We start from the raw sequence: 25,568 nt of genomic DNA, 5'->3' as shown, positions 1-25,568 counted from the left end.
GTAGGGATTAGAAAGCACATGCAATTGCTTTTACAGTGTGCTCTTTATTACCACTACACACCATGTGGCCAATGTTTTCGGCTCCACTCTCCACAATGCGCTCGCTTTATTCCACTGTCCTATAATGCTCTCGCTTTATTTTCAGAGCTCTGCGGCTCTTTGAATCGAGTGAAACTTCACCCACGCACCCCGGACAGGAACCGGGACAGCCCGGAATGTAGTCGACGTATCACGCTGACAATATAACTTTCAAGAACCGCCCCGCTCCACTTTATGCAATCTGGTCCCCCAGAAATCGTTTGATTGGTGGAGTTACAGCATGCTCCCAAAACTTCAACACGTGTGCCACTGGTTGATTTATTTAGTAGCTGTAACTTAACTCAAGAACTGTTCACGTTAGTCTTCAGTCGGAAAGGACCGCACAAGACACTGCCGCTCTGACCTCGGTTAGTTAGACCCATTGATCATAGAAATAACGGTAAAACCTCATTCGCTCTCTCGCATAATGGACAATTCTGCAAACAAACCGGTCTCCGTTAACGGGGTGAACGGACAAGCCAAATACGACCAGGCTTCTACTGCCGAATCTACTGTAGATTCACAGACGCGGTGCGGCAGCTGTGTGAGATCCTTGAGTAACTGTTTACCGGCTGGTTCCAAAGAAGAGACGGTCCAACTCCTAAAACTAGCGGGACCAGTGGTAAGCACCCGGCATATAAACCGCACCGACTTCAATTTGACAAAATCCTGTTTGTTTTTGTCTTCCACATTATACATAATGATAGTAATAATAATGGTATTGATAGTAGTGGGAATAATAATAAGAATATGAATAATAGCATTGTAATAATGATGATAGTTAGTAACAATAATCATTATGACATAGTTATAAGAAGTATAATACTACTGATAATTATAGTATTCATTCTAATGATAATAATGATCATAATAGTTACTACTGTAGGCTACTGATGACTGGCCTGTGGTTTAAAGTGTATTTGCCATTACATCATATACAAGTATACGATATGCAACAAAATGCTTGAGGCAGAGCAGATCTACAACATCAATCAACATCAACAATATAGTATAAAAAGTAAACATAAATATAAGCACTAAAAGTAATGACAGTAAATAAGGCAAGGCAAGTTTATTTGTATAGCACATTTCATACAACAAGGGGCAATTCAAAGTGCTTTACATACATTATTATTTAAAAATACAGCAAGAGGAGCATAGTAAGAAAATAAAACTGTGATAAACTAATAAATAATAACAGTAACATGGTAAAAAAATAAAATAAAATGGTAGTGTCAGTGGATTGCAATGACACTGAGCAGAGGGCGGTTGACCATGGGGGGGGGCGGTAGAAGGGGGGGCGGTAATGGCGGTAGAAGGGGCCTGAGGTGGGGTAGCTAACGATTACTATTTTCTGACATGCAATATGTTTCTCTTTAGGTCATTTCACAGCTGATGATCTTTTCGATCAGTTTTGTCAGCACTGTGTTCTGCGGTCACCTGGGTAGATCGGAGCTGGCAGGAGTTGCTCTGGCCATTGCGGTGAGGAGAAAACGCCTTTACTACTGTAGCAGAGAAGGATGTTCCTGGTTTACTCTCTGAGTTATGTTTTTCTAATGATTCATCTGCAGATCCTTGACATGACCTATATACCATATATTCCTAGCCCCAATGTCCCTGCTTGGTGTAATGTTCATGTATGTTATGTCTCCAGGTGATCAATGTCACTGGTATTTCCATTGGCAGTGGCTTGTCCTCAGCCTGCGACACACTCATATCTCAGGTAACTTTCCGTGGCCATGACTGAACAAGTGTACTCGTTTGGTTGTTGGTGGTGTGACCTATTCTAACTATGCTGCATTCAAACAGGGATCTCTGCACTGCACTTTATATATGTAGCACTATCCAATGCACTGTTGTCTGTTCTGTGTTGTCCTGATTTTTGCATTTGTTTTTGTTCATGTATACACGTGAAAAAAGTATAAACGCACTTACTGTAACGCCGAAGCCAAATTCCTATATGTGTATGCATAATGGCAATAAACGTTATCTGAATCTGAATCTGAATCTGAGTCTGAATCTGAATCGGAATATGAGAAAGCAGGGATTTTGATCCAGTGTATCTGTGTCTTATCTAGACGTTTGGCAGCGGTAATCTAAAGCGCGTGGGGGTGATTCTCCAGAGGGGGGTTCTGATCCTGCTGCTGGCCTGCTTCCCCTGCTGGGCTGTCCTCATCAACACTGAACCCATCCTGCTGGTAGTCAGACAGAGCCCAGAGGTCGCCAGGTCAGACACACACACACACACACACACACACACACACACACACACACACACACACATACATACATACATACATACATTCACACATACATACTTACATTCACACACACACACACACACACACACACACACACACACAGTTGTTGTTGAACAATGTCAAGCAAACAGATGGCAGCCAAGTGCCACAGTAGCATCTTAACACATGATGAAATACTCCGGTGGCTGGCAATGCTCATTTGTATGTTCTGTATGTCTGTTTGTCTGTGTGTGTACACCCATCAGGCTCTCTCAGCTGTATGTGATGATCTTCATGCCTGCTCTGCCGGTGAGTTCCCTCGGCTCTAAGACCATAAAACGGGTCACGTCACTGCTTTATTCATTGGGTTATTGAGTTATCGCTGTCTAGGTAGATAACAATTCTCCTCAATGAAGTTTTGGTCTGTTTTCATTCTTTGTCTTATTGTCGCTATCTCCACAGGCCTCCTTCATGTACCAGCTGCAGGCCAGATATCTCCAGAATCAGGTACAGTATATTACCACAAGGCCAGAGTGTTCTATGAGGAAGAGTGGCACCAATAAAGGGGGAAATGTTCTATTGGCCACAACACTAAATAGTTCCTTTACATTATACCAACTGAGCATGTTGCCAGGCAACTGGTTGGTAGTCCAATAAAACATCAGTATTGGAAATGTATTTTGTGTTCTTTTTTTGTCTTCAAATGAAGCATCTTTTTTTTTAGCTCTATAGTCCAACAGTTTGAATTTGAGTAATTGAATGTTTTCTATTTTCAGATAGTAAAACGTACTTCTAAATGGTGTGCCCAATCTGAAAAAACAACAACATTAAGCTGAGCAGCTGAACAAACTCTACTTTAATCCCATAGTAATTGTTTGATTTTAATTAAAAACTGTTGGAGTGTAGAGCTAAAAGTTGACAAAGTGCTTTCCAATACTTATTTATGTATGGTAACGTTGAGACAATGTTGTGCATTGCCTTGCAGGGTATCATATGGCCACAGGTGATTACTGGAGCAGCAGGAAACGTTCTGAACGCAATCATCAATTACATTTTCCTCTTTCAGCTGGACCTGGGCGTAGCGTGAGTGTGCACTTTTATGACCATCACAAAACACTGTTTATGGACCACTTCTATAAATATGCTATATACGTCTATACAACCAAGCTTGACATCTGTCCCTACCTCCTGACCTGACCATATCTCAGTGGTTCTGCAGCTGCCAACTCCATTTCCCAGTTTTCCCTGGCTGTGTTCCTGTATGTGTACATCAGCTGGAATGGGCTGCACAAGGCCACCTGGGATGGTGAGTACGATATCCTGACCCACAGACTCTCTTTCCAGATCAGGAGAAACAAGTTATATCATTTTGACAAGCTATCCCTGGGTAAGGAGGTTAAGTTGATTATGACTCTACGGGCATTAGGATAATGGAGGTTCTGTTTACCAGCCTCACAAGAAGTGTCTGTCTAAGGCCCCGAACACACCGGACGCCTGTGTACACGCAGCGTGCGTACGTGGTGGAACTACTGTGGCTCTCACGCTTGCAGCTTCCCTACTGGCAGCGTGTCTTCTGTGGCTCTAACTGCGGAGCTGCTACTGCCAGCCCTATCTTTTTTTTCTTTCTTTTTTTCTGAGTGGGGCAGTCCCACTCATATTTTACTTTTTTTATTGTGATAGAGACAGTAGAGATTTGACAGGAAGGATGGGTGAGAGAGAGAGAAGGGATGACATGCAGGACATGTCCGCGGCCGGAATCGAACCGGGAACCCTGCGGTTACATGGTCAACGCTTAGTCCGCACGCCACCTAAGCGCCCCTGCCAGCCCTATCTTTGTACAGTCTTGCCTTTGCCTTCCGCGGCGCGCTGGGAAAAATAGGCAAGAGTCCTAATCTCTAGATGGCGTGTCGCGGCAGCCAGCGTGAGACACAAATTTTTTTTTTAAGTTATTTTTTCTGAGTGGGGCAGTCCCACTCATATTTTCATTTTTTTTTATTGACAGTTACAGTGAAGATTTAGACAGGAAGGATGGGTGAGAGAGAGAGGAGGGATGACATGCAGGATATGTCCCCGGCCGGAATCGAACCGGGGACCCGGTACATGGTCAGCGCTTAACCCGCTACGCCACCTAAGCGCCCCAGCGTGAGACACGCTTGAGATGCTGCTCTAACCCGTTAACATGGGCGCAGAAATGAAAAGCACACTCGCTGCGGAGGTTGCCGCTTGTGGTGTGTTCGGCCCGTAAGGCTATTGACAAATTGAAAATTAAATCAATGACATGGCTTCTTGGCTAACCAAGCCCTTGATTGATGACTTGCTTTCCTGGATATGATAAGCATAAACTACCATTGTTTTGCTCATCTTATTAACATACAGACGCTACTATTGATTGTCCCCTCAGGTGGTTACACTCTCGGGGTCTCTTGTTTAAAATGTGTGTCTCTCAAACAAGTAGTTGTAATTGGGCTGCCGTTCATTACCTGGTATACTTTGTATACCGTACAGTACTATTTTGCTCGGACAATAAACCTATTGCTTGACCTAACACTTTTGGAGCTGCAAGACATCTTATTTAACAAGGATGACATTCCTGCACCCTTTAAGCCAAGCACTTCCCCATATGGTACTATCACCTGGTACTGCACACACTCATACTGATGTTCCTGTATGTAATACAAAACAGGTGATGTTCCAGTGTAATATTAAACTGGCAATGTTTCACTGTGTAACTGTGTAACGTTCTGTGGAGAAGAGGTCACAGCACAGTGAATGACACAGCACTGGGGCTGCAGGGAGAGGGCAGACCAGGTCAGAGTCAAGCAGCCTCTGAAGATCTTCTGGAAATGGAGAAGATGTCTGTTTTTGATTCTATGCAAGTTCATAGCACACACTTCCAATACTCTTCCCAACCCACATTTGAGCACAACGGAATGCAGAATGTCATTTGCAGTGACAGAGGGCAAGGGAGTCTTTAATAATAATACATTTTATTTATATGGCGCCTTTCATGGCACTCAAGGTCGCCGTACAACAACAAATCTAAAAACAGCCACAAAATTCAAAACACAAAATACATAGAAATATACAGTATAAAACATAGCCAGCAACAGAGCAGCACGGGAAAAGTAAATCAACACGGGTATGCCTGTGTAAACCGGTGGGTTTTGAGGTGGGTTTTGAATGAGATGATAGAGTCAATGTTCCTGATGTCGGGGGGGAGGGAGTTCCAGAGGCGAGGGGCGGAGCGGCTGAAGGCTCTAAACCCCATGGTGGACAGACGTGCCATACCATACCACACCATGCATACCATACCACTCTGATACATTTGTATTCATATTTAGTCATGCCTTCTAGTTTTACAAGTCCTATTGTGCCCATCTCGCTACCTTTACTTTGTGTGTTTTTTTATATTTGACCCATGACCCTCTGATCCCTAGGTTGGTCGCGTGAATGCCTGCAAGAGTGGGGCCCCTTCATCATGCTGGCTATTCCCAGCATGCTCATGCTGTGTCTGGAGTGGTGGGTCTATGAGATCGGAGGATTCTTGGCAGGTCAGAGGTCACTCTGATTGTGACTATTTTCGGTTTCTGCATTGATATTGAAGTAGGTTTTTACTCTATTGAGTCTACGCTAATGTTTTTTCCCGGGAGACTGGACACCTCCATGTTGTTCCAGTTGTTGTTCCATTGTTCCATGTTGTTCCATGTGGGTTGGGGACACAGAGGGAGGCATGGGGGGCATGGCAGTGAAAGAACAGGTGGTATCGAGCTTAACGCTTTTCCTTCATCCGTTCCTCAGGTCTGATCAGTGAGATGGAGTTGGGTGCTCAGTCTGTTGTGTACCAGCTGGCCACCATCTTCTACATGGTAAGTCCCTCTGGTGCATCTGTTAACACTAGGACAGCCATGCCTATTTTACCTACTATAAGAGCCGCCTCGGGGATCAAAATGTCCATAGTCTTTACAATGGAAAGCTGCTACTTACACACAACAACCACTGGTTGGCCAGCTTGTAAATTAGCCTGTCTCCTGCACAGAAAAACGGCAAAATAGCTTTATACTAGCTTATCCTGATACTGGGTGGTAGAACGCACATATCTAGGTAAAGTCATGAAAGGAGGGTCCTGAAATTTGATTGAGTGCAAAGATATAACAAAATATTTACTCACATGGTTCTGTTCTAGTGTTAAAAGGGGTACATGACAGGTTGAACAGAAAGATAAAATAAGTTTAAGATAAACAAATATCAACATTTTCAATGTTTCAAGTTTCAAGTTTATTGTTAAGTCACATTACACATTACTGTAACGTTTTACAAGTGTAAGAGAGTAAAATTCTTAGGCTTTGGTTCCTGACATTGCAGCACAAGACATAATACAAGATAAAGGTGACAATAGTACAGGTAAGACAGGATACACTAGTGGTGCAACTAGTAATAATAGATAGTTCAGTAGTAAAGTGGCTGTGAGCTTAAGGTTTTCATAGTCCGTATACATGGGGTGTGTTTGGGGATGATAGTCAATTGTCTGCAGTGGGCTTGTTCATGAACCTGATCGCCTGGGGGAAGTGTGAGGGAAGCTGCCGCTTAGCCTCTGAGTTTTGGCCCAATGTTCAGTCATTGTAAAGACACGGTTCACTTCATAGTTAACTCTCTGAAAATAACAGGTGCATCTACAGTACCAGTCAATGTCCTGTAAAAGGGGTCAAAGAAAATAAAGTCGGTCTCTATCTTCAAAGATGTGAAAATGTACTAATCTCGACTAATCTCTCGTCCTCTCTCTCAGTTCCCTTTAGGCTTTTCGGTAGCTGCCAGTGTGAGGGTGGGGAACGCTCTGGGTGGTGGACACACAGAGCAGGCCATATTGGCCGGCAAGGTCTCCTGCATCTGCACAAGTACGAGCTGCTAACGTCCCCTTCGCTAGGTTAAACTTATTGTTATAGTCCTGACGGACTCCTGTACTGCAGAAACACTATGATATGCAACCATAACCTGACACAAAATCATAAAACCCAGTGCCTACTACCATGATATGATGTTTCTATGATGTTTTTGACTTTAACATACTGTACTTATTTCCCTTTCCAGTTATAGTCTCGTGTTTTGTCGGTATGGTTATTGGAGTCTCTAAAGATGTGATTGGATACATCTTCACCTCAGAAGAGTGAGTAGAGATATGTGCACGGGACAAGATTTGTTGGAGGGATCGTTCAATCAGTTTCAGGTGAAAGTGCAATCCATGCTTTGGGTTTGTTTACCTAGCCTAGCCTATGCTATTATTATCAAATAAATAAAATAAATGCCATGCCTGAATCACCAAATTATATGAAAAGACTCAACAACTTAATTTAAATGACTTATCAATGTTTTCGGCATGATATTTCCAACATGCTAACAGCTGACAAAATAAGGAAAGAAATATGTAGTTTTGTCGTTTGGTGAACTATCCCTTTAACCTTTTACTTTGACAAAATGTTACAAAACTTGGTTTGTGTGCGACCTGTTACCTGATACCTCTGGTCAGTGGCCATATACTCCCCACAACTGCTAACCTGCAACATTGTCATCCTGACTGACAGAATGATCAAGTGTATGAGTAAACCTGCTCAAGATATCTCCACTAAACTAAGTTTCGCCCTTAGATTTTGAAGATCTCAAATTGGCCTAAAGGGAGATGCTTGGGTCTTCCATGCGAGAGACCTGGGTTATAATCCTCTCTCTGTTACACTTTGAGCTGCATTTCTTGTATGAAAGGTGCTATATAAATAAAGCTTTACTTACTTACTTACTTTACTTACTTACTTACTTACTTACACTAGAAGAGTGTGCTAGTGTCCTAGCAACAGGCATACACTACAAATGAGCTATTCAATTCTGTTCCCTCAGCGTCTTAGGTCTGAATCAACACTAGTTGCAAGGAGAGAATTCAAATCAACAGTGATGTGAGCTATGATTTCAATCTCTTTTTTGTTTTCCAGGGATATCGTTCAGAGGGTTGCTCAGGTCATGGTCATGTATGGCTTCTTCCATGTGATTGATGCCATAGCGGTGAGGCCCCATCGTGACTGCAATGGTGATGTAATCATAATGATAAAGCGTGTGTGTGTGTGGATGTGAGTGTGATGGTCGGGGGCGTGTCTATGTGTGTTTCCTTCAGGCTGTGACGGGCGGTATCGTGAGGGGAGTAGGGAAGCAGATATTAGGTGCCCTGTGTAACCTGGTCGGATTCTACTTTATCGGCTTCCCCATCGGAATATCTCTGATGTTTCCTGTCAAAATGGGCATCATAGGTGAGCAGTCAGAGCTCCGTGTCTTTTTACCTCCTGCTTCAGTGCCACTGTAACCCTCCTTGTTTGACCACTAGGGACTGTTTTAAAGGCCTGGTTCTAAAAGTGGACTCCGCTTGACTCCCTCTTTCTATTTTGTCCTGCAGGTCTATGGACAGGCCTCGTCATTTGCGTCATTGTACAAATCGTATTCTATATCATCCTCCTGTGTAGATTGGACTGGAAGAAAGCCACTGAAGAGGTGAACACAATCTTCTTCAGATCTTGCATGCTGCAGTCATTCATGATGATATTGTTCTAGTTGTTTGCTTCTCTGTCGTGAAGCCTTGACACCTTTGTCCAAACAGCTCTGTTGCTACTGTTTCTAATCAGGCACTGGTGAGGGCAGGAGTGCAGGTTTCTGAGGGAAAAGAAGAGGCCTTTTGTTCGGACAAAGATGGTAAAAAAAAAAATCCAGAAATTTCTGCAAATGACTTTGGAAATCAGAATCTTCTTAAAACCTCTCCCTCTCTCTCTCTCTGCCTCCCCTCCGTTATAGGCTCCTCCCCAGACCCCCCGTTCAGCGAGATGAGCTTAGGGGAGGGGAACACAGACCCGGAGGGGTCGGGTTCAGGGCAGGGCGGAGCCAAAGTCACTACAGTGGGCGTGGTCCTGTCAGTCAATCAGCTGGTTCTTCGACGTGGGCTGGCTGCGTTGATCATGCTCCTCATCCTGGCTGTTGGAATCGTCATCAACAAGGTGCTCCATACGTACCTGCATACATGAGGCTCCCCAGCCCCCCACCTCCCTGGACCAGTCAGTCAGTCAGTCAGTCAGATAGCTGATTTTTGACATGGACTGACTTTAGCACTGGAGCCATCATTATCTAAAAGCAGCTTTAGATGAACACTCTCCGCCCTGACCTACACACACACAGTGTGGTCAGCTTCAGTATTTAAGCCAAATGTCTGACACACAAATCAGTGGTCTGTCTGCCTCTGAGAGTAGAGCCTCATGTATTTAATAAGAGATGCACATGCGCACACACAGACAGCTGTAGGCCAGGAGTTGAACTCATGCATGTACCCTCACCTACTGTATGAGCGACGGTTTATGTAGTTAACCAAAGAGTTCACTGTTGTTATAGGGTAATGTATTATGACGATGTAATCTGCCCCAGCCTCAGGGGCTGTCCATACAGTATATATTATAATAAAATGTGAAATATCAATGTTGGTTTTGCATCCACATGCTGGAATTATTGGCAGTCCAAACTGACACCTAGCTACATTTACGTTTACATTTTGGGCATTTAGAAGACGCCTTTATCCAAAGCGACTTACAACAAATACATTTGTCTAAGTAAGTGAATCATCTATCCATCAGTCATCGCAAGAAAAGTAATCGGGCCAGGGGTCCATTGGCAGTCATAATGCTAGACCTAATGCTTTATCTTGTTGTTAATACAGCGACACATTCAGAAGTAGTGTTGCAGATAGGAAACATGTGTAGCTGTTTTTTTAAAAAATTCTGTTTAAGGACTGCATCCATTCTACTGTATGTGAAAAAAACGATTCCTTTTTTTCATCCAAAGTCAGTGAAAAAGGTGTCGATACCTTTTTACATTGTCAGTGTAATGTTATTCTCAAACCAAAGGAACTAAAGGGATTTAGTAAAGTCTCTCTCAGTTTTACAATGTACTGTACACATGACCATTTTATTTTCTTGTTTAATACATAGCAACGTTGGTGTGTTTCATAGGTCAATAAATGTTGACAGACAACCACCCACAAGTCAAATGACGTCATTTATTCATTATAGTTCTTCATTGGTCGATGCCAACCTCCATGTTCTGAAGAAGCTGGCCATTGCAGCACCTCACTGTCATTATCTGACATCCCAGAATGCAGAGGTCTAACCCGCGCAATGTACAAGCAGTGATGTCACTGTCTGTGCACAGTAGAGGTCAAGTGTACAAATGTACAAGTGTCATAATTAGAATAGGAAACACTGTCATTGAGTGTTCATCAGACATTTACAGGGCTTAAAGTGGGGAAAAAATCCTGTGCCTGAAACTTTTTCTTGGGGAGGGGGGTCACAGTTTGAGATATTGGGAGAGCGGGTACAGAAGACAGCTTCTTGTCTCAATGTTTAAATGCATTAATACTTTTTTATAGTCAATACAAAATATATGTCTAATGTTAAAATGCATTAATACTGTTTTATAGTCAATACAAAATATATGTCTCAATGTTAAAATGCATTAATACTGTTTTATACTCAATACAAAATAAAATAACATATTTAGATGTCTTTAAAAGGCCAAACTGATTGCATCACTTATTAAGCCACTATCACTATAACAATAGAGAATAAAATATATACATGTCTTTAAAAGAACAAACTGATTACTTATTAAGCCACTTATTAATTAATCACTTATATTCTCCTTCTTGGCACCACGTCCCATAAGGCTTCCCGTCACTACTCAGGGTTTTTCCTGGCTCAAAATGAGGCGGAGGTGGTACCAGTGGTGTTTGACATCGGGGGGGGGGACCCATGAAGCGGGGCTGTCTGGGGGTCCTTAAACGAGTATCAAACACTTAATTTCTTGCATTCTGGAGAATTGATATGCACCAATTTGTGCCCTTTCTGCATCAATTTATGGTGGAAATGTCATTATATATGTAAAGGAAAAAACAATATTCAGGCACCAGATGACCATTCAATATATAATGTAATATAATGCAATATAAGGCTCTCAGGCATTCTGTACTTTCAAATATGTATTCTCCTTGACCAGTCAACATCAACTATCAGCTGTTTCGCTAGCAAACACGAAAGCTAACTTATTTGTGAAACAGCGCCCCCCGCCACCACAGTGCCGCAATTGCAGTTAGAAATGACAGAAATCCATCGCCCCGCGGTGGTGTAGCGGTCTACGCACTGGCCACTAGTGCATGCTGCCCACCGGGGCCGGGGTTCGTATCCCGGCTCGCCAGATCCAGATATGGCCGAGGCACACGGGAAGCGGCATATTGGGCGGCCGCTTCCGAGGGCGGTATAGGAGTATTTCTGGACTAGGATCCGTCGCGCAACACCGCCCCCTGGGCGCCGGAATAACGGTGCTGGGCTCGAGGAGCCAGTCAGCTAGTCTGCCTGGCGGCCTCTTCTGGGACTGCCGGCCACGGGGTCGTGCGGCGGATCCTATGCAATAGGCAGGGGATAATTGGATGCTAAGTTGGGTTCAATTGGCTACCAAATTGGGTGAAAAAGGGATAAAATCTGAAAAAAAAAAAAAAAAAAAAAGAAATGACAGAAATCCACCGAGTGCCGCTTGTAGAAAATACGACTGTCAGAGTTTTGTCGAGAGCTGGAGGCGGCTATGACGGAGGCGGCCGCCTCATAATTCTCTATGCAGGAAAACCCCTGCTACTCTCCTCTATCCATGCCCAGCGCCATTTATTCCTTACTCCTCGTTCTAGTATAGCTGTGTCTTCGCCAGGTTTAAGAAACGTGGCTTCCATTTTAATAGACTCTTACTAAAGTTAGCGAGATAGCGGGCTGCTAAAAGCGAACGTCTCTACAAGCTAACATTACACTCATTCAAACTTCTTAAGGCCCGCCCCACTACTCTGCCTCCGATTGGCTAGAAGTCGTTGGTTGGCTTGAGCAATGTGATACCATTGGTAGGCGGAACTGTCTCTTTGCTGAAGATGACTCTTTAAATTACGATGTAAACAAATAGCATGTGATTTTTTATTTATTTTTTGCTCAAAATTCCCCTGCGCCGGAAATCCGGCACCGTGCCGGAGAACTTTAAGCCCTGATGATTTACATTAATTCAGTCAACACTTCTAAGAAAACACGTCTAAAAAAATGTGCAGTGCTTTGTTACAATTACTGTATGTATCAAATGAGGTAATGATCAACAGGACATACTGTATGTTAGGAAACAACAACTTGAAACAACAGATGCCAAACTCTAAAAACAGAAAGCAATGAGAGCACAGTGATGATGATGATGATGATAATGATAGCTGATTTCTCATCTGTTGCCTGACAGTAAAGTTAAAGAGGAACACAATCAGTTTGGTCGTGGGTGGGGGGGGACATGCAGGCTCTCCTCTCCCCAGTAGGTTTGCTGGTGAGTGATTTGGAGTGTGTCTCAGTCCCAGCCACTCATCTCTGTAGTTGATATAATAGTAATTGGCCCCAACAGAGCCCACCCCTTTCCTTAGTGTCTGTCTCCTCTCCTCCTGCCCCGTCCCTCTCAAAGGGAGGAGGTAAGGTCCAGCATGGGGGTGGGGGTGGAGTAGTTGGCCCAGTCCAGGGTGATGTTAGTGTTAGAGCGGGGCTCTGGAGGAGGAAAGGCGACATGGACGGCGACCCCTCCGGCCAGGATGAGAAGTAAGGCCAGCAGGGTGAGACCCCTCCGCAGGACCAGCTGCGTGTTAGAGAGCAGAACTTCGGGTTGCACCACGCAAGGGGCCTCCCCACCCCCCTCAGCCTCCCCATTACTGGTGCCCCCAGCCCCCAGCCCCTGATTTAGCTCCTGATCACTGGTGCTCACAGGGTTGTATCCAGCAGGTTTAGGTCCATCACTCTCGGTCTGTAGTGTAACACACATACACAACATCAAGATAAGATAATGGATTGAACACTCTTTCACACAGCACATTGTCCATTCACACTCACTGGGCACATGTCAGAGACACGTTTACTAAGTCACTGCTCTGCACACACACACGCACACGCACGCACGCACGCACACACACACACACACACACACACACACACACACACACACACACACACACACACACACACACACACACACACACAGACACACAGACACACAGACACTCCCTCACCGTATCCGCAGGGCATGCTGATCCCTCTGGGAACACTGTCAGTCCAATAAGAGGCTTTGCTGGCACACACGTGACTGGCCCACTTTTCCCAGCACGCGCCTGTGCCTGAGGACAGTGAGAGACCCATGAGGTGGAAGAAAAACGATAGAATAATTGATGTGACATGGTCCGGCAATATGCCGAAGACCTAATAAGAATGAACATTAACGTGATACTAAAGGTATACACGTTCCTTACTCATCGTTCTACATTGTGACGCAGCCTAATCACTCCTGACTATATCCTGACCACTTAAACTGCACACATGTCGTATCTAAAGAAAGCACAACTCAATGTAACATCAAAGGTGTGTGTTTGTAGGTAGAATCAATTTGAGGATAACAATGTTTTAAGCCACGGCTAAAACAGGTGTAAAGCATGTCTTTTTCCTGTCAACTGTATGTAACAAGATTTTGCCAATGGATAAATGTTCTTTCTCTCTGTGTCGTGTTCCAAGAGGACACCTCTGCCAATCAAACATGTACAGCAAAATCAAACATTAATGGGTTTACCAGTGGACAGAGGTAGCGTGCAGGATAGTGACGCTTGGGCTTAACAGACCTGAACTAACCTGCACTCTCGAACCCTCATCACCAACTGTATATATAGTACAGCAGTGTTATTCAATCTTGGTCTACAAGACCATCTAATCAAAGGCCTGATGATGATTTAGTCAGGTGGTTATGTTGCTAACACTCTGGAAGGACAACACAAAAGGCACCATCAAAAGGGCACAACAGCGGCTATACACCCTGAGATGCCTCAGGAAAGAACACAACAAGCAGGAGATACTGGTGGCCTTCTACCGCGGCGCAGTGGAGAGCATCCTCACCTACGGCATCTGCAACTGGTTCTACAGCTGCACAACAGCGGAGAGAAATGCGCTACAGAGAGTCGTGAGAACAGCACAGAAGATCACCGGCGCCCCCCTCCCCTCTCTGGAAGAGCTGTACAACACACGCTGTCTCAGGAAGGCCTCCAAGATCTCCAGGGACCCGACCCACCCTGGGCACGTACACTTTATCAGGCTGCCCTCGAAAAGGAGGTACAGGACCCCGGCCGCTAAGACAAACAGACTGAAGAACTGCTTCTACCACAGGGCCGTCAAGGCCCTGAACACAGCAAAGGCCTAAGTTCTGGGACCAGGACAGTCTGGACGGATTGTATGGCAGCTAGTGCTGAGGCACAAACATGTACATTTCAAGCCTGCAAACTGTGACACTTTAAATAACGTGAAAAAATACTTTTGTGCAATATGACAACCCTAGTTGACTATCTGTGCAGTATAGTACAGTGGATTGTGTACATAGCCTTTATTGATGTAAACCAGCTCCTTACCTTCTTGTGATTTTATTCTTTTTCTAAAAGTTTTTTTTTTCCCCTTTCCTAACACCAGGGGAGCCACCCCTCCTAAATTTCGTTGTTTGGTACCTGTACTGTAGCAATGACAATAAAGTCCATTCATTCATTCATTCATTCATTCATTCACTCATCCACAGTATAGCCAACTGTCGACAGTCAGAGGGAGGTCAGCAGTCAGGGGTAGGTGTCTTACCTCTTCTGTGAGTTTCTGCCAGTTGAGTCTGAAGATGATTGTGATGAAGAAACTGGACTGCAGGACGCCACAGAGTAACAGACCCATCCAGAACCCTGACAGGGAGAGAGAGAGAGAACACAACACATTAACACATTAACACACACACACACACACACACACACACACACACACACACACACACACACACACACACACACACAGAGATGGTACCAAGAGGTACGGTGCCCTCAACAACATTGCAGTAGTTTGCTTATTTCATTGTTTTTAATTGTGATTTTACCCTGCAATGTACAGTACCAGTCAAAGGTTTGGACACACCTTCCCATTGAGACACACCAACACACACAATCTCACTGTACACACAAATGCATAAATGTACAAAACAATGAATCCAAACACAGTGACAGAGAGATGGAGAGAGCAGTACCCATAATCCTGAGCTTGGCTGCGAACGCCAGGGCTATCCCCACTGGCAAGCCTATGACGTAATAACACATCAGGTTGGATATGGCGGCGATTTTCTGCTTCCCGGCCCCCACCAGGATCCCATTGCAAATGCTCTACACCACACACACATGAATAGACACACACACACACACACACACAGCACAACATATCTATTGAGAGCCATTTACAGTTAATTGCAACAACGACCTGGCTAAGAGGCAAAAGCAACAGAAACAAGACAACTACTTTACACATCAGGGGAACACACGTGCTGCATTAACACCGTGGACTGATGAGAGGATACTCTGTATCGCAGTTAAACAACATCGAAATTCAATGAAACTCACCAGAAGAGCATCAAAGAACTGTATGAACGTGTAGACGCTGAGGTTGTCAGAGACGATCTCCACAATTTCCCTGTAGACGAGAAGAGAGTCAAACTTCCGAGATACCAAAATGAGAGAAAACTAACTTCTGAAATCCGGTCTTCATAACCACAGTGTGGCACACACACACTCACACACACACACACACACACACACACACACACACACACACACACACTCACACACACACACACGGTCTTCATAACCACAGTGTGGCCTCGCCTCATTGGCTGAGAAGTCAGGAGAATGGAAGGAGCGTGTATGAGAAAACAGAAGATATTCGATTAAATCATCCGTTGACTGTTTTCAAAGTAGCATTTTTATATACGAGGCCGTTTTTGTTGGACCCGTGGGTAAAAACAGTGAAACTGTTCTCTTTGGACATTATTATGGTCTGTCATGAGGTCTGTCACTTACGTGTCTGTCGTGAAGATGAAGCCAAGCACAGACTTGGAGCAAACGATGACTATCCCCTGGAACACTGCCACCCCTCCTACAATAGAAACATGTCTCCTGGTTACTGAAAACACAGGTGTGTGTGTGTGTGTGTGTGTGTGTGTGTGTGTGTGTGTGTGTGTGTGTGTGTGTGCGTGTGTGCGTGTGTGCGCACGTGTGCCTGTGCCGGTGCGTGTCTGTGTGTATTTGCCTGACCTGACAACACTAAGGCCACTTTGCAGGTGAGTATGGCCCTTTTGGTGTCCCCTGCGCCCAGGGCATTCCCCACACGCAGACAGGCAGCTGAATGGACACCGAAAGGGAACTGTACACAAATACCCCAGTTACCATTGATAATAATTTAATTTTGCCATTTAGCAGACGCTTTTAATCCAAAGCGATTTACAATTACGAATTACAGGGACATTCCCCCTGGAGTAACTGAGGGCTAAGTGCCTTACTCAAGGGCACACTAGTAGTGGTGTGGTTTCAGGCGGGATTTGAACTCACAACCTTCCGATCACAAGTCCAACTCACTATCCACTAGACCACCACTACCCCTATTGAGACACACGTTGAGTTCCTAGTAAAGTGGAGACGTGGGGAGGATCTCACCATGTAGGTTATATTCCCCAGCTCCAACAACACATGTTGGGCGGCAAGATCCACCTCCCCTAACATACCTAGAGGAAAAGACAGAGTGTTACAGCCAGCAATTATCAAAATCATCATTTTAAACCTCATCTATTTGTTATAATCAGCAACATGCTGGGAAGTCAGATTTGAGGAACACAGTATGTCTCTCTGTCTCAGGATTGCATTCCTGGCTACTGTTCCTGTGAGTGAATGTCCGCAACACAAGGGCATCTTCTGTCTGAGTGTGAAGTGCGTGGGTGTTCTGTCTGAGTGTTCTATCCATAACCAGAATATGTTTTATATTTTTGATTCTTCAAAGTAGCCACCTTTAGCTTTGATGACAGCTTTGCACACTCTTGGCATTCTCTCAATCAGCTTGGTGTGTGTGTGTGTGTGTGTGTGTGTGTGTGTGTGTGTCAGTGGAAAAGGAAACTGTGAACACCGCCCAGCATGGTAGAAAACCACCAAAAAAGCAAAAGGTGGCTACTTTGAAGAATCTAAAATATAAAACATATTCTGGTAGGGCTGCAACGATTAGTCGACATAATCGACGACGTCGATCATAAAAACTCGTCGACGTGGAATTTTAGTGTCGACTAATCGTATAAAAAATAAAAAAAACTTTTTTTTTTTAAACGGGAGCCATGCAAGAATCAGCTGGGTAAGTTTTAGCTAACGTTGTTAGCCAACTGGCTAACGTTATATTGTTAGGGTCGTAATGTTTATGTTAGCTTTACTGTTACATGTTGGAAAACAACGTCTCATGGACAGGGCTGTACATGCTATGAGCGTTTGTGCTATTAATTTATTTGCCCTGTGGCACGTGTGTGACAGACAGAGGCGCTTGTATGTAACGTTACGTAGCAGGGGTTTTCCATGTTGAAGCCAGGAGAACGCGAGATGAAATGAAGTGAGGGGTGGTCGCTATTAAAATACCAGGTAGTCATGGTGGATGATCATGAATGATGCTTGATAAGTGAATGCTATTTCAATTATGTTGAGTCCACCAGCGAGCTGTCTGTAAGATAAACAGCGCCAAGCGTAGCCTACTAACGTGAGCTGTCTGTAGTCTAGCCAGCAATGCTAGCTAGCCAATCAACTAGCTCTGAGCAGCTGTAGCTTGGCGTAACGTTAGGTTAGATAGCTAGTTAAGCCGGATTTATGCTTCTGCGTCGCCATTTACGCGCAGCGAAAAGCCACACGACTAATCGTGACTAATCGGAAAAATAATCGACAGATTAGTCGACTACCAAAATAATCGTTAGTTGCAGCCCTATATTCTGGTTTGTTTAACACTTTTTTGTTTACAATGATATAATAATTATAATTCCATATGTGTTCTTTCATAGTTTTGATGTCTTTAGTATTAATCTACAATGAAATAATATATAAATAAAGAAAAACCATTGAATGAATAGATGTGTCCAAACTTTTGAATGGTACTGTACTATATATACACACATACACACACACACACACACACACACACACACACACACACACACACACACACACACACACACACACACACACACACACACACATACTGACCAGCAAGGAAGCCACCTATCTCCCAGATCCACCACTCGAACCAGACCATAAGAGTGCTGGGAATAGCAAGCTGCATGTAGGAGCGCCAGTCCTGCAGAGACAAACTGGACCAGCCTACAGAAAGATCAGAGTTAAACTCATAAACCGTAGGCAGGGGGAGACAGAGTTCACTATATGGAATTGCATCAGTACAGAGTTACGTTTCAATGAAAAGCAATGCTTTAGGATTGTTGGGAATGTGCCCACTAAACCAGGACATTCAGTTATCCCAAAATTGTGATGTAATATTTGCATTGGGTCTGGTGAGATAAGTGTGTGTGTGTGTGTGTGTGTGTGTGTGTGTGTGTGTGTGTGTGTGTGTGTATGTTTCTCACCTCCCCATGTTTTCTCGTGGAGCTTTTTCCAGCGGATATAAAAATACAGCAGCAAACAGATGGAGATCTGAGAGAGGCTATTGGCTGCAGCCGAGCCACTAAACACACAAAGTAAATTCTAAATACCATGCAAGGTCACCTCAACAAAAACACACATACACAGAGGTAGGCCTACAAGTGTTACAGAAAAGTTGTCTCACATTAATGAGAGGGGCGGTCTAATCACTGGAAACAAGTGTGCTGTTGGCTTTTGATACTCCCAATGCCTATTCACACCAAACTATTTAACGATTTGTCACCACTGGGTCTTGTTGTTATATGCAATTCTGTGACTGGCCCCTTTAATGGTGTATCAGAGGAGCGTGTACTATAAAGGAAGAATAGACACACCTTTCATAGCGGGAGGATGAGGAAGATGTCAAAAGTAGTAGTAGTAGTAGTAGTAGTAGTAGTAGTAGTAGTAGTAGTAGTAGAAAAGGGAGAAAATAAGGAGGATTAGAAAGATGAGTTGATGGAAGAGGAAAAGGAGGAGTAAGAGAGGAAGAGCACACCTACATTACCCCCAGCTCCAGGCTAAATATGAGGACGTAGTTGACGGCTAAGTTAATGATATTTGCTACTGCTGCTGTGTACATCTGGGGCAGGATGATCCCCTGAGAGACAGAGAGAGAGAGAGAGAGAATATCAGGTGCCAGAGACTAGTCAACACACACACACACACACACACACACACACACACACACACACACACACACACGCACACGCAACATGCAGATGCAGAGAGACTGCTTTGCATTTGTATACACATGTAAGGTGAGAACTACAATAGAAACCAAACTGTACCTGGTTCTGAAGGTAAGCTACCAGCAAGTGGTGCAGAAACATAGCCTGTGAGAGGACCGGGAAGAGAGAGGCATTGTTAATGTATAGTCAGAGAGGCTAGATGTATAGTCAGACAGAACACTCAGACAGAACACTCAGACAGAACACTCAGACAGAACACTCAGACAGAACACTCAGACAGAACACTCAGACCCCAGACAGAACACTCAGACAGAACACTCAGACAGAACACTCAGACAGAACACTCAGACAGAACACTCAGACAGAACACTCAGACAGAACACTCAGACAGAACACTCAGACAGAACACTCAGACAGAACACTCAGACAGAACACTGTTACGTCTTCTGCCTGGACTAACGGTAATAAGGATGCATGAACAAGGAGCTACAGTTTTCATAACTTTACTGTCAACGTCAAGTTCAACAACAACATGTACATATCAATACGCACCAACATAACATCCACATATCAATGCGCACCCGCAGTATAGCAAGCAACAACATAAAATAGTCCCATGCCTATTGCATACATAACAAACACTCAGACTCCAGACAGAACACTCAGACAGAACATCCAGACTCCAGACAGAACACTCAGACAGAAGAGGCCCTTATGTTGCGGGCACAATGTGGCAGTATTGACTCACAGGAACAGCAGGCAGGAATGCCATCACATACAGCTGGGCAATCCTGAGATAGAGAGACACACATGTTCCTCAAATCTGACTTCCCAGAAGGTGGCTGGTTTTTGAAAATATGGATGAGGGTGTGTGTGTGTGTGTGTGTGTGTGTGTGTGTGTGTGTGTGTATGTGTGTATGTGTGAGAAACCTCTAAATTATAATACAGCGTGACGTGAAATGCAATTATTAAATGATATGCAATGTCTAAATGACTCCAGCCAGATACCCGTGTGTGCACGTGCGTGTGTGTGTGTCAATGCAGCAGCCCTACCTTGCGACCTCTTCCTGCTGAAACATGGCCAGTAGCAGATTTTGTCCATTGATGAGCAGAGCCCAGCAGGGCAGACAGGCCAGCAGCAGGATCAACACACTCTTCTGGAGTATCACTCCTACACGCTTCAGATTATTGCTGCCAAAGGTCTACACACAAGAAACACATAAACACGTGCGCACACAGCAAAAAGCTCTACACAAGTATGATCATTGTAATGTTCTGTTTGTGAGTTTAAATGCATTGGGGCTTTTGCTCTGTCACCTAGCATGTTTGAGTTCACCAGCACTTTAAGCGTGATCCTCAGAAACGGACAATTTACTGGTTTAGGCCTAACCTGTGAGTGTTCTGTCACAACATTCATCAGTTTATATGATAGTTCACTGAGAATTGGTGTAAAAACGTTTAACTAGTAGCCTATCTGCGCTTTTCTTCTTCAGTTGTCTGCTGCCAGTGGGTGAAATGCAGATAGCAGATTAGATAATACAAACATTTAATTTATTATTTTTCAATCTCGGAATCCAGCGGGACTACATTACTTTTTACATTTCCAGCATTAGAAGCGCCTTGACGGTCATATTCACTGTCATTTAAAGAGCTCTGACATTGAGAGTCTGAGAGTATGTCTATTATTAATGTTTTCGGGATCGATAATTATGCCTCCTTCATCTTGGCCTACATGTGCTACAGGGGGGAAAGTCAATAGTGCGCAAAGTAGGCTGCTATTTGTGAAATTCAAAAGCAGGTTGTCTGTCGGCGAAAAAGTTAGGCTATCACTTTACCAACGATGTACAGCATGTGTGGGATTTGCCTTGCCTTATTCCCAAATATAATAGATACTTTACGGAAACTTGGGTTTTGGCAGGTTTAGCTGAGAATAGAATTTGACTGGCACCTAGTGGAAAGTGGGGTGGTTCCTGACGCACAGTGCAATGGAGATTGGTTGTCAATGAGTCTAAATTCTGTATGCACGTCTTAGTCGGGGTCAGACGGCATGATTATGCTAAACTAGCTGTCAGAGCCCCCAGAGCTACAGGTAGGGACTAAACGAGGCAAAGCCAAACACAGAACACTAATAAGCACTGTACTACTCACAATTTTTTTATTTTTTTTATTTTTTTATCCCTTTTTCACCCAATTTGGTAGCCAATTGAACCCAACCTAGCATCCAATTATCCCCTGCCTATTGCGAAGGATCCGCCGCACGACCCCGTGGCCGGCAGTCCCAGAAGAGGCCGCCAGGCAGACTAGCTGACTGGCTCCTCGAGCCCAGCACCTATTATTCCGGCACCCCGGGGGCGCTGTTGCGCGACGGATCCTTGTCCGGAAATACTCCTATACCGCTCCTATGCCGCTCCCCGTGTGTGCCCCAGCCATATCCGGATCTGGCGAGCTGGGATACGAACCCAGTCCCCGGTGGGCAGCATGCACTAGTGGCCAGTGCTTAGACCGCTACACCACCGCGGGGCAAGTACTACTCACAATTGTAGCAAATTTGATACACAGATAGCTCATTTGACTTACACACTCACACATATGCAAACTTCCCAATCATGTATCGTTAAATTAGGCTGTATTTGTATTTTCACCTGAGAGACGAGTGTGTCACAGGCCAGGGATAGGCCATAGCCAGTGGATGTTGCGGTTAAGTTGATGATCTGAGGAGAAAGCGTTAAGAGTTAATGTGTCAGCTCTGTTGTCAGTTCTGGGCGGGTTCTTGTCGGTATTGTCTGTTCCATAAGTTATCATTTCTCTACTCCAGAACATGATAATGAATCCTGTCTTTGGTTAGGGATATCATTGTGAATATGCATCACTGTCTACTGAGAATTGGAGGTCCTACCCCGGAGGCTAATGCAAATCCAGCCAGCTCTGAATTGCCTAAGTGACCACAGAAAATAGTGTTGACGAAGGGCAGGAGGAAGTTCAGAAGCCGAGACACCAGCTGTAGGGAGACAAACACAACAAATACTAATTTGTACAAATATGCAAATCTTACAAAACGAAGTATTTTTGGGTGAAAACCATTTGATTGATAAAACATGTGATTTATGATAGCTACATAAAAACAAACAGCTTTCTGTCCCTGTGCAGCTCTAACAGAGGTACTAACAGGTTACTGTGCAGCTCTAACAGAGGTACTAACAGGTTACTGTGCAACTTTGTTTACTGTGCCCTGGTGCTGCCACAACGCAGATCCTTCAATGGCATCAGTGACAAATGCATCAGGTGCACGTGTATGGGCAGAGATTTGTGCCATATCGATGTCACAAATATGTCAACTTGTATATTGACAGTTGTCGGTGCAAAACAGATTTGCAGACTTGCATCTTCAGAGTTGAAGTTGCAAAAAAGATTTGCAAACTTGTACATGTTTACAACTAAGTCTGCGCACACACAGATGTTTTACGCGAATGGCGCTGTATGTAAGTATTGATGTCATAAATACGCAGACTTGTATATTGACAGTTGTCGGTGCAAAACAGATTTGCAGACTTGCATCTTCAGAGTTGTAGTTGCAAAAAAGATTTGCAGACTTGCATCTTCAGAGTTGTAGTTGCAACGGGTAGTTTGTAAGAGAAGAAAGGGGGGGTCTATAGGAGACCTTTGGCATAGTTGTTGAGGAATGTTTTCGAAGAACCTGTGTATGTATGTGTGTTCGTCAATCTTGTGTAAAGGTGAAATGTAGGTGAAATGTGTGTTCGTTGTGTAAACACAAGATTGCCGAACACACATTTCACCTACATACACAGGTTCTTCGAAAACAGAAAGCAGACTCAGTTGTAAACATGTACAAGTTTGCAAATCTTTTTTGCAACTTCAACTCTGAATATGCAAGTCTGCAAATCTGTTTTGCAACTTCAACTCTGAAGATGCAAGTCTGCAAATCTGTTTTGCAACTTCAACTCTGAAGATGCAAGTCTGCAAATCTGTTTTGCACTGACAACTGTCAATATACAAGTTTACGTATTTGTGACATCGATATGGCACAGATCTCTGCCCATACACATGCACACACACACACACACACACACACACACTTGGTTGAATATGACAGCAGTATGCAGGCCTACATTTAGCATTAGCTTCTAACTTATAACCCCCTCAGGCCCCTCTGCCGAACAGCCCACTCCCCTCTCTCTCTCTCTCTCTCTCTCTCTCTCTCTCTCTCTCTCTCTCTCTCTCTCTCTCTCTCTCTCTCTCTCTCTCTCTCTCTCTCTCTCTCTCTCTCTCTCTCTCTCTCTCTCTCTCTCTCTCTCTCTCTCTCTCTCTCTCTCTCTCTCTCTCTCTCTCTCTCTCTCTCTCTCTCTCTCTCTCTCTCTCTCTCTCTCTCTCTCTCTCTCTCTCTCTCTCTCTCTCTCTCTCTCTCTCTCTCTCTCTCTCTCTCTCTCTCACCAGTGGGCCTGTGAGTAGCAGGATGTAGTATATTTCCTCTCTGTAGGCCAGAGGTAGCCAGCGTCTCATACATGGATAGCGGAACAATCTGGAGCTGGCCGCTGAAGCCTCCTCGCTCTGTCTCTCCACTGACCCGACAACAGCCGCCCCGGCAACCAGCCCAGCGCCAGGCAATGGGACTGCAGAATCTAGGACCCCTGACTTCTCCATTCTGTCAAGAGAGAGAGGGGGAGAGAGGGGATGACAGAGGGAGAGGGGAGAGAGAGAGAGAGATATTCTACACTGTAACACAGGGCAGACAACAGAAAGCACACCTCCTCAGAGTTACTGATTAAATAACCTGTACCTCCCAGAGGAAACGAAGGCGGAGGGAGGGAGGGAGGGAGAGAGTGAGCATAAAGGAGAGGGGGAGAAAGAAAGAAAAGGGAGAGAGGGAGCAAGGGGGCGAGAGCTTGCAGGCCACAAACAGGTCCTTTATTTGTCGCTGCAAGGGGCAATGCAGGAGTGACGGGTGTTTTTGTGTTTCTGTGTGCATGATTTTGTACATTGTGTGTGTTTGTGTGTGTGTAAGTGTGTGTGTGTGTGTGTGTGTGTGTGTGTGTGTGTGTGTGTGTGTGTGTGTGTGTGTGTGTGTGTAGGCCGTCTTACAGGGCTCAGTAATCTGATGAGGAATGTCTGTTTCTGTACAAAGTCTCTGGACTGAGTTCTGACAAGTGAAGCTGGCTCTGATTAATAACTGACTGAGACCACAGTAGCCCTGCCTACGTGTGGTAAAAGTATATATTTTATAGGTGAGTGCGTATGATTGGGTGTGTGTGTGTGTGTGTGTGTGTGTGTGTGTGTGTGTGTGTGTATGTTTGTATGTGTGTTGTGACATCAATCCCCTCTCTTCTTGATTGCACTTTGACCTTCGATCCCACAACACACAAACACACACACACACACACAACCACACACACAACCACACACACACACACGCACACACACACACACACACACACACACACACTTTTTTAGGCAGACTTGCGTAATCTGTGAACTCATTCACTTAGGTCTCTTGTACAGTGCCCTTTTGTCAGGACTGTAGTCACTACCTGTCTTCTGCTGTAGATTGAAGAGCCTAAAGGCCTCCTCATTCCCACCCCCCTGTACAGTTTCTCTCTAAATACATTAAGAAAAGAAAAAAAGTTATTCTTCACTTATTTAGATTCACTTACTTAGACAAATGTATGTGTTGTTACTTTGGATAAAGGCGTCTGCTGCCCCGCGGTGGCGCAGCGGTCTAAGCATTAGCCTCTAGTGCAAGCTGCCCACCGGGGACTGGGATCGAATCCCGGTCTCGCCAGACCCGGATATGGCCGGGGCTCACAGGGAGCGGCATATTGAGCGGCCGCTCCCAAGGGGGGTATAGGACTATTTTCCGGACAAGGATCCGTCGCGCAACACCGCCCCCGTCTGGTGCTGGAGTAACGGTGTCGGGCTCGAGGAGCTAGA

General features: G+C 44.6%; 2 protein-coding genes across 3 annotated transcripts; one reads left to right on the top strand and one right to left on the bottom strand.

Moving 5' to 3' along the window:
• Positions 1–437: 437 nt before the first annotated feature.
• On the top strand, positions 438–10,228 carry LOC308174301 (multidrug and toxin extrusion protein 1-like). Its single transcript, XM_080549380.1, has 17 exons — positions 438–700; positions 1,459–1,560; positions 1,733–1,801; positions 2,157–2,305; positions 2,585–2,627; positions 2,781–2,825; positions 3,304–3,401; positions 3,527–3,624; positions 5,756–5,869; positions 6,117–6,184; positions 7,102–7,210; positions 7,404–7,479; positions 8,294–8,363; positions 8,473–8,605; positions 8,749–8,843; positions 8,975–9,041; positions 9,141–10,228. The coding sequence occupies exons 1-17, from the start codon at positions 506–508 to the stop codon at positions 9,365–9,367; spliced, it is 1,758 nt and encodes a 585-aa protein (XP_080405506.1). The 5' UTR covers positions 438–505; the 3' UTR covers positions 9,368–10,228.
• Positions 10,229–10,369: 141 nt separating this feature from the next.
• Positions 10,370–24,351, bottom strand: LOC308174796 (multidrug and toxin extrusion protein 1-like). 2 transcript variants are annotated; one of them, XM_080549903.1, is made up of 17 exons: positions 24,075–24,351; positions 22,522–22,623; positions 22,268–22,336; positions 20,679–20,827; positions 20,374–20,416; positions 19,725–19,769; positions 19,437–19,534; positions 18,882–18,979; positions 18,508–18,621; positions 16,936–17,003; positions 16,537–16,645; positions 16,303–16,378; positions 15,847–15,916; positions 15,480–15,612; positions 15,050–15,144; positions 13,456–13,560; positions 10,370–13,193 (listed from the first exon to the last, which is right to left on the bottom strand). In XM_080549903.1, the coding sequence occupies exons 1-17, from the start codon at positions 24,282–24,284 to the stop codon at positions 12,855–12,857; spliced, it is 1,923 nt and encodes a 640-aa protein (XP_080406029.1). In that variant the 5' UTR covers positions 24,285–24,351; the 3' UTR covers positions 10,370–12,854. The 2 variants fall into 2 exon arrangements, with proteins under 2 accessions (XP_080406029.1, XP_080406030.1); XM_080549904.1 differs by lacking the exon at positions 24,075–24,351 and adding an exon at positions 23,753–23,831.
• Positions 24,352–25,568: the final 1,217 nt, after the last annotated feature.

This window comes from Nansenia antarctica, assembly GCF_963989245.1.
Source record: "Nansenia antarctica genome assembly, chromosome: 20".
In the NCBI taxonomy this organism is placed as follows: domain Eukaryota; kingdom Metazoa; phylum Chordata; class Actinopteri; order Argentiniformes; family Microstomatidae; genus Nansenia; species Nansenia antarctica.
The sequence above is the reverse complement of the archived record's forward strand: the minus strand, read 5'-3'. Positions and strand labels throughout refer to the sequence as shown.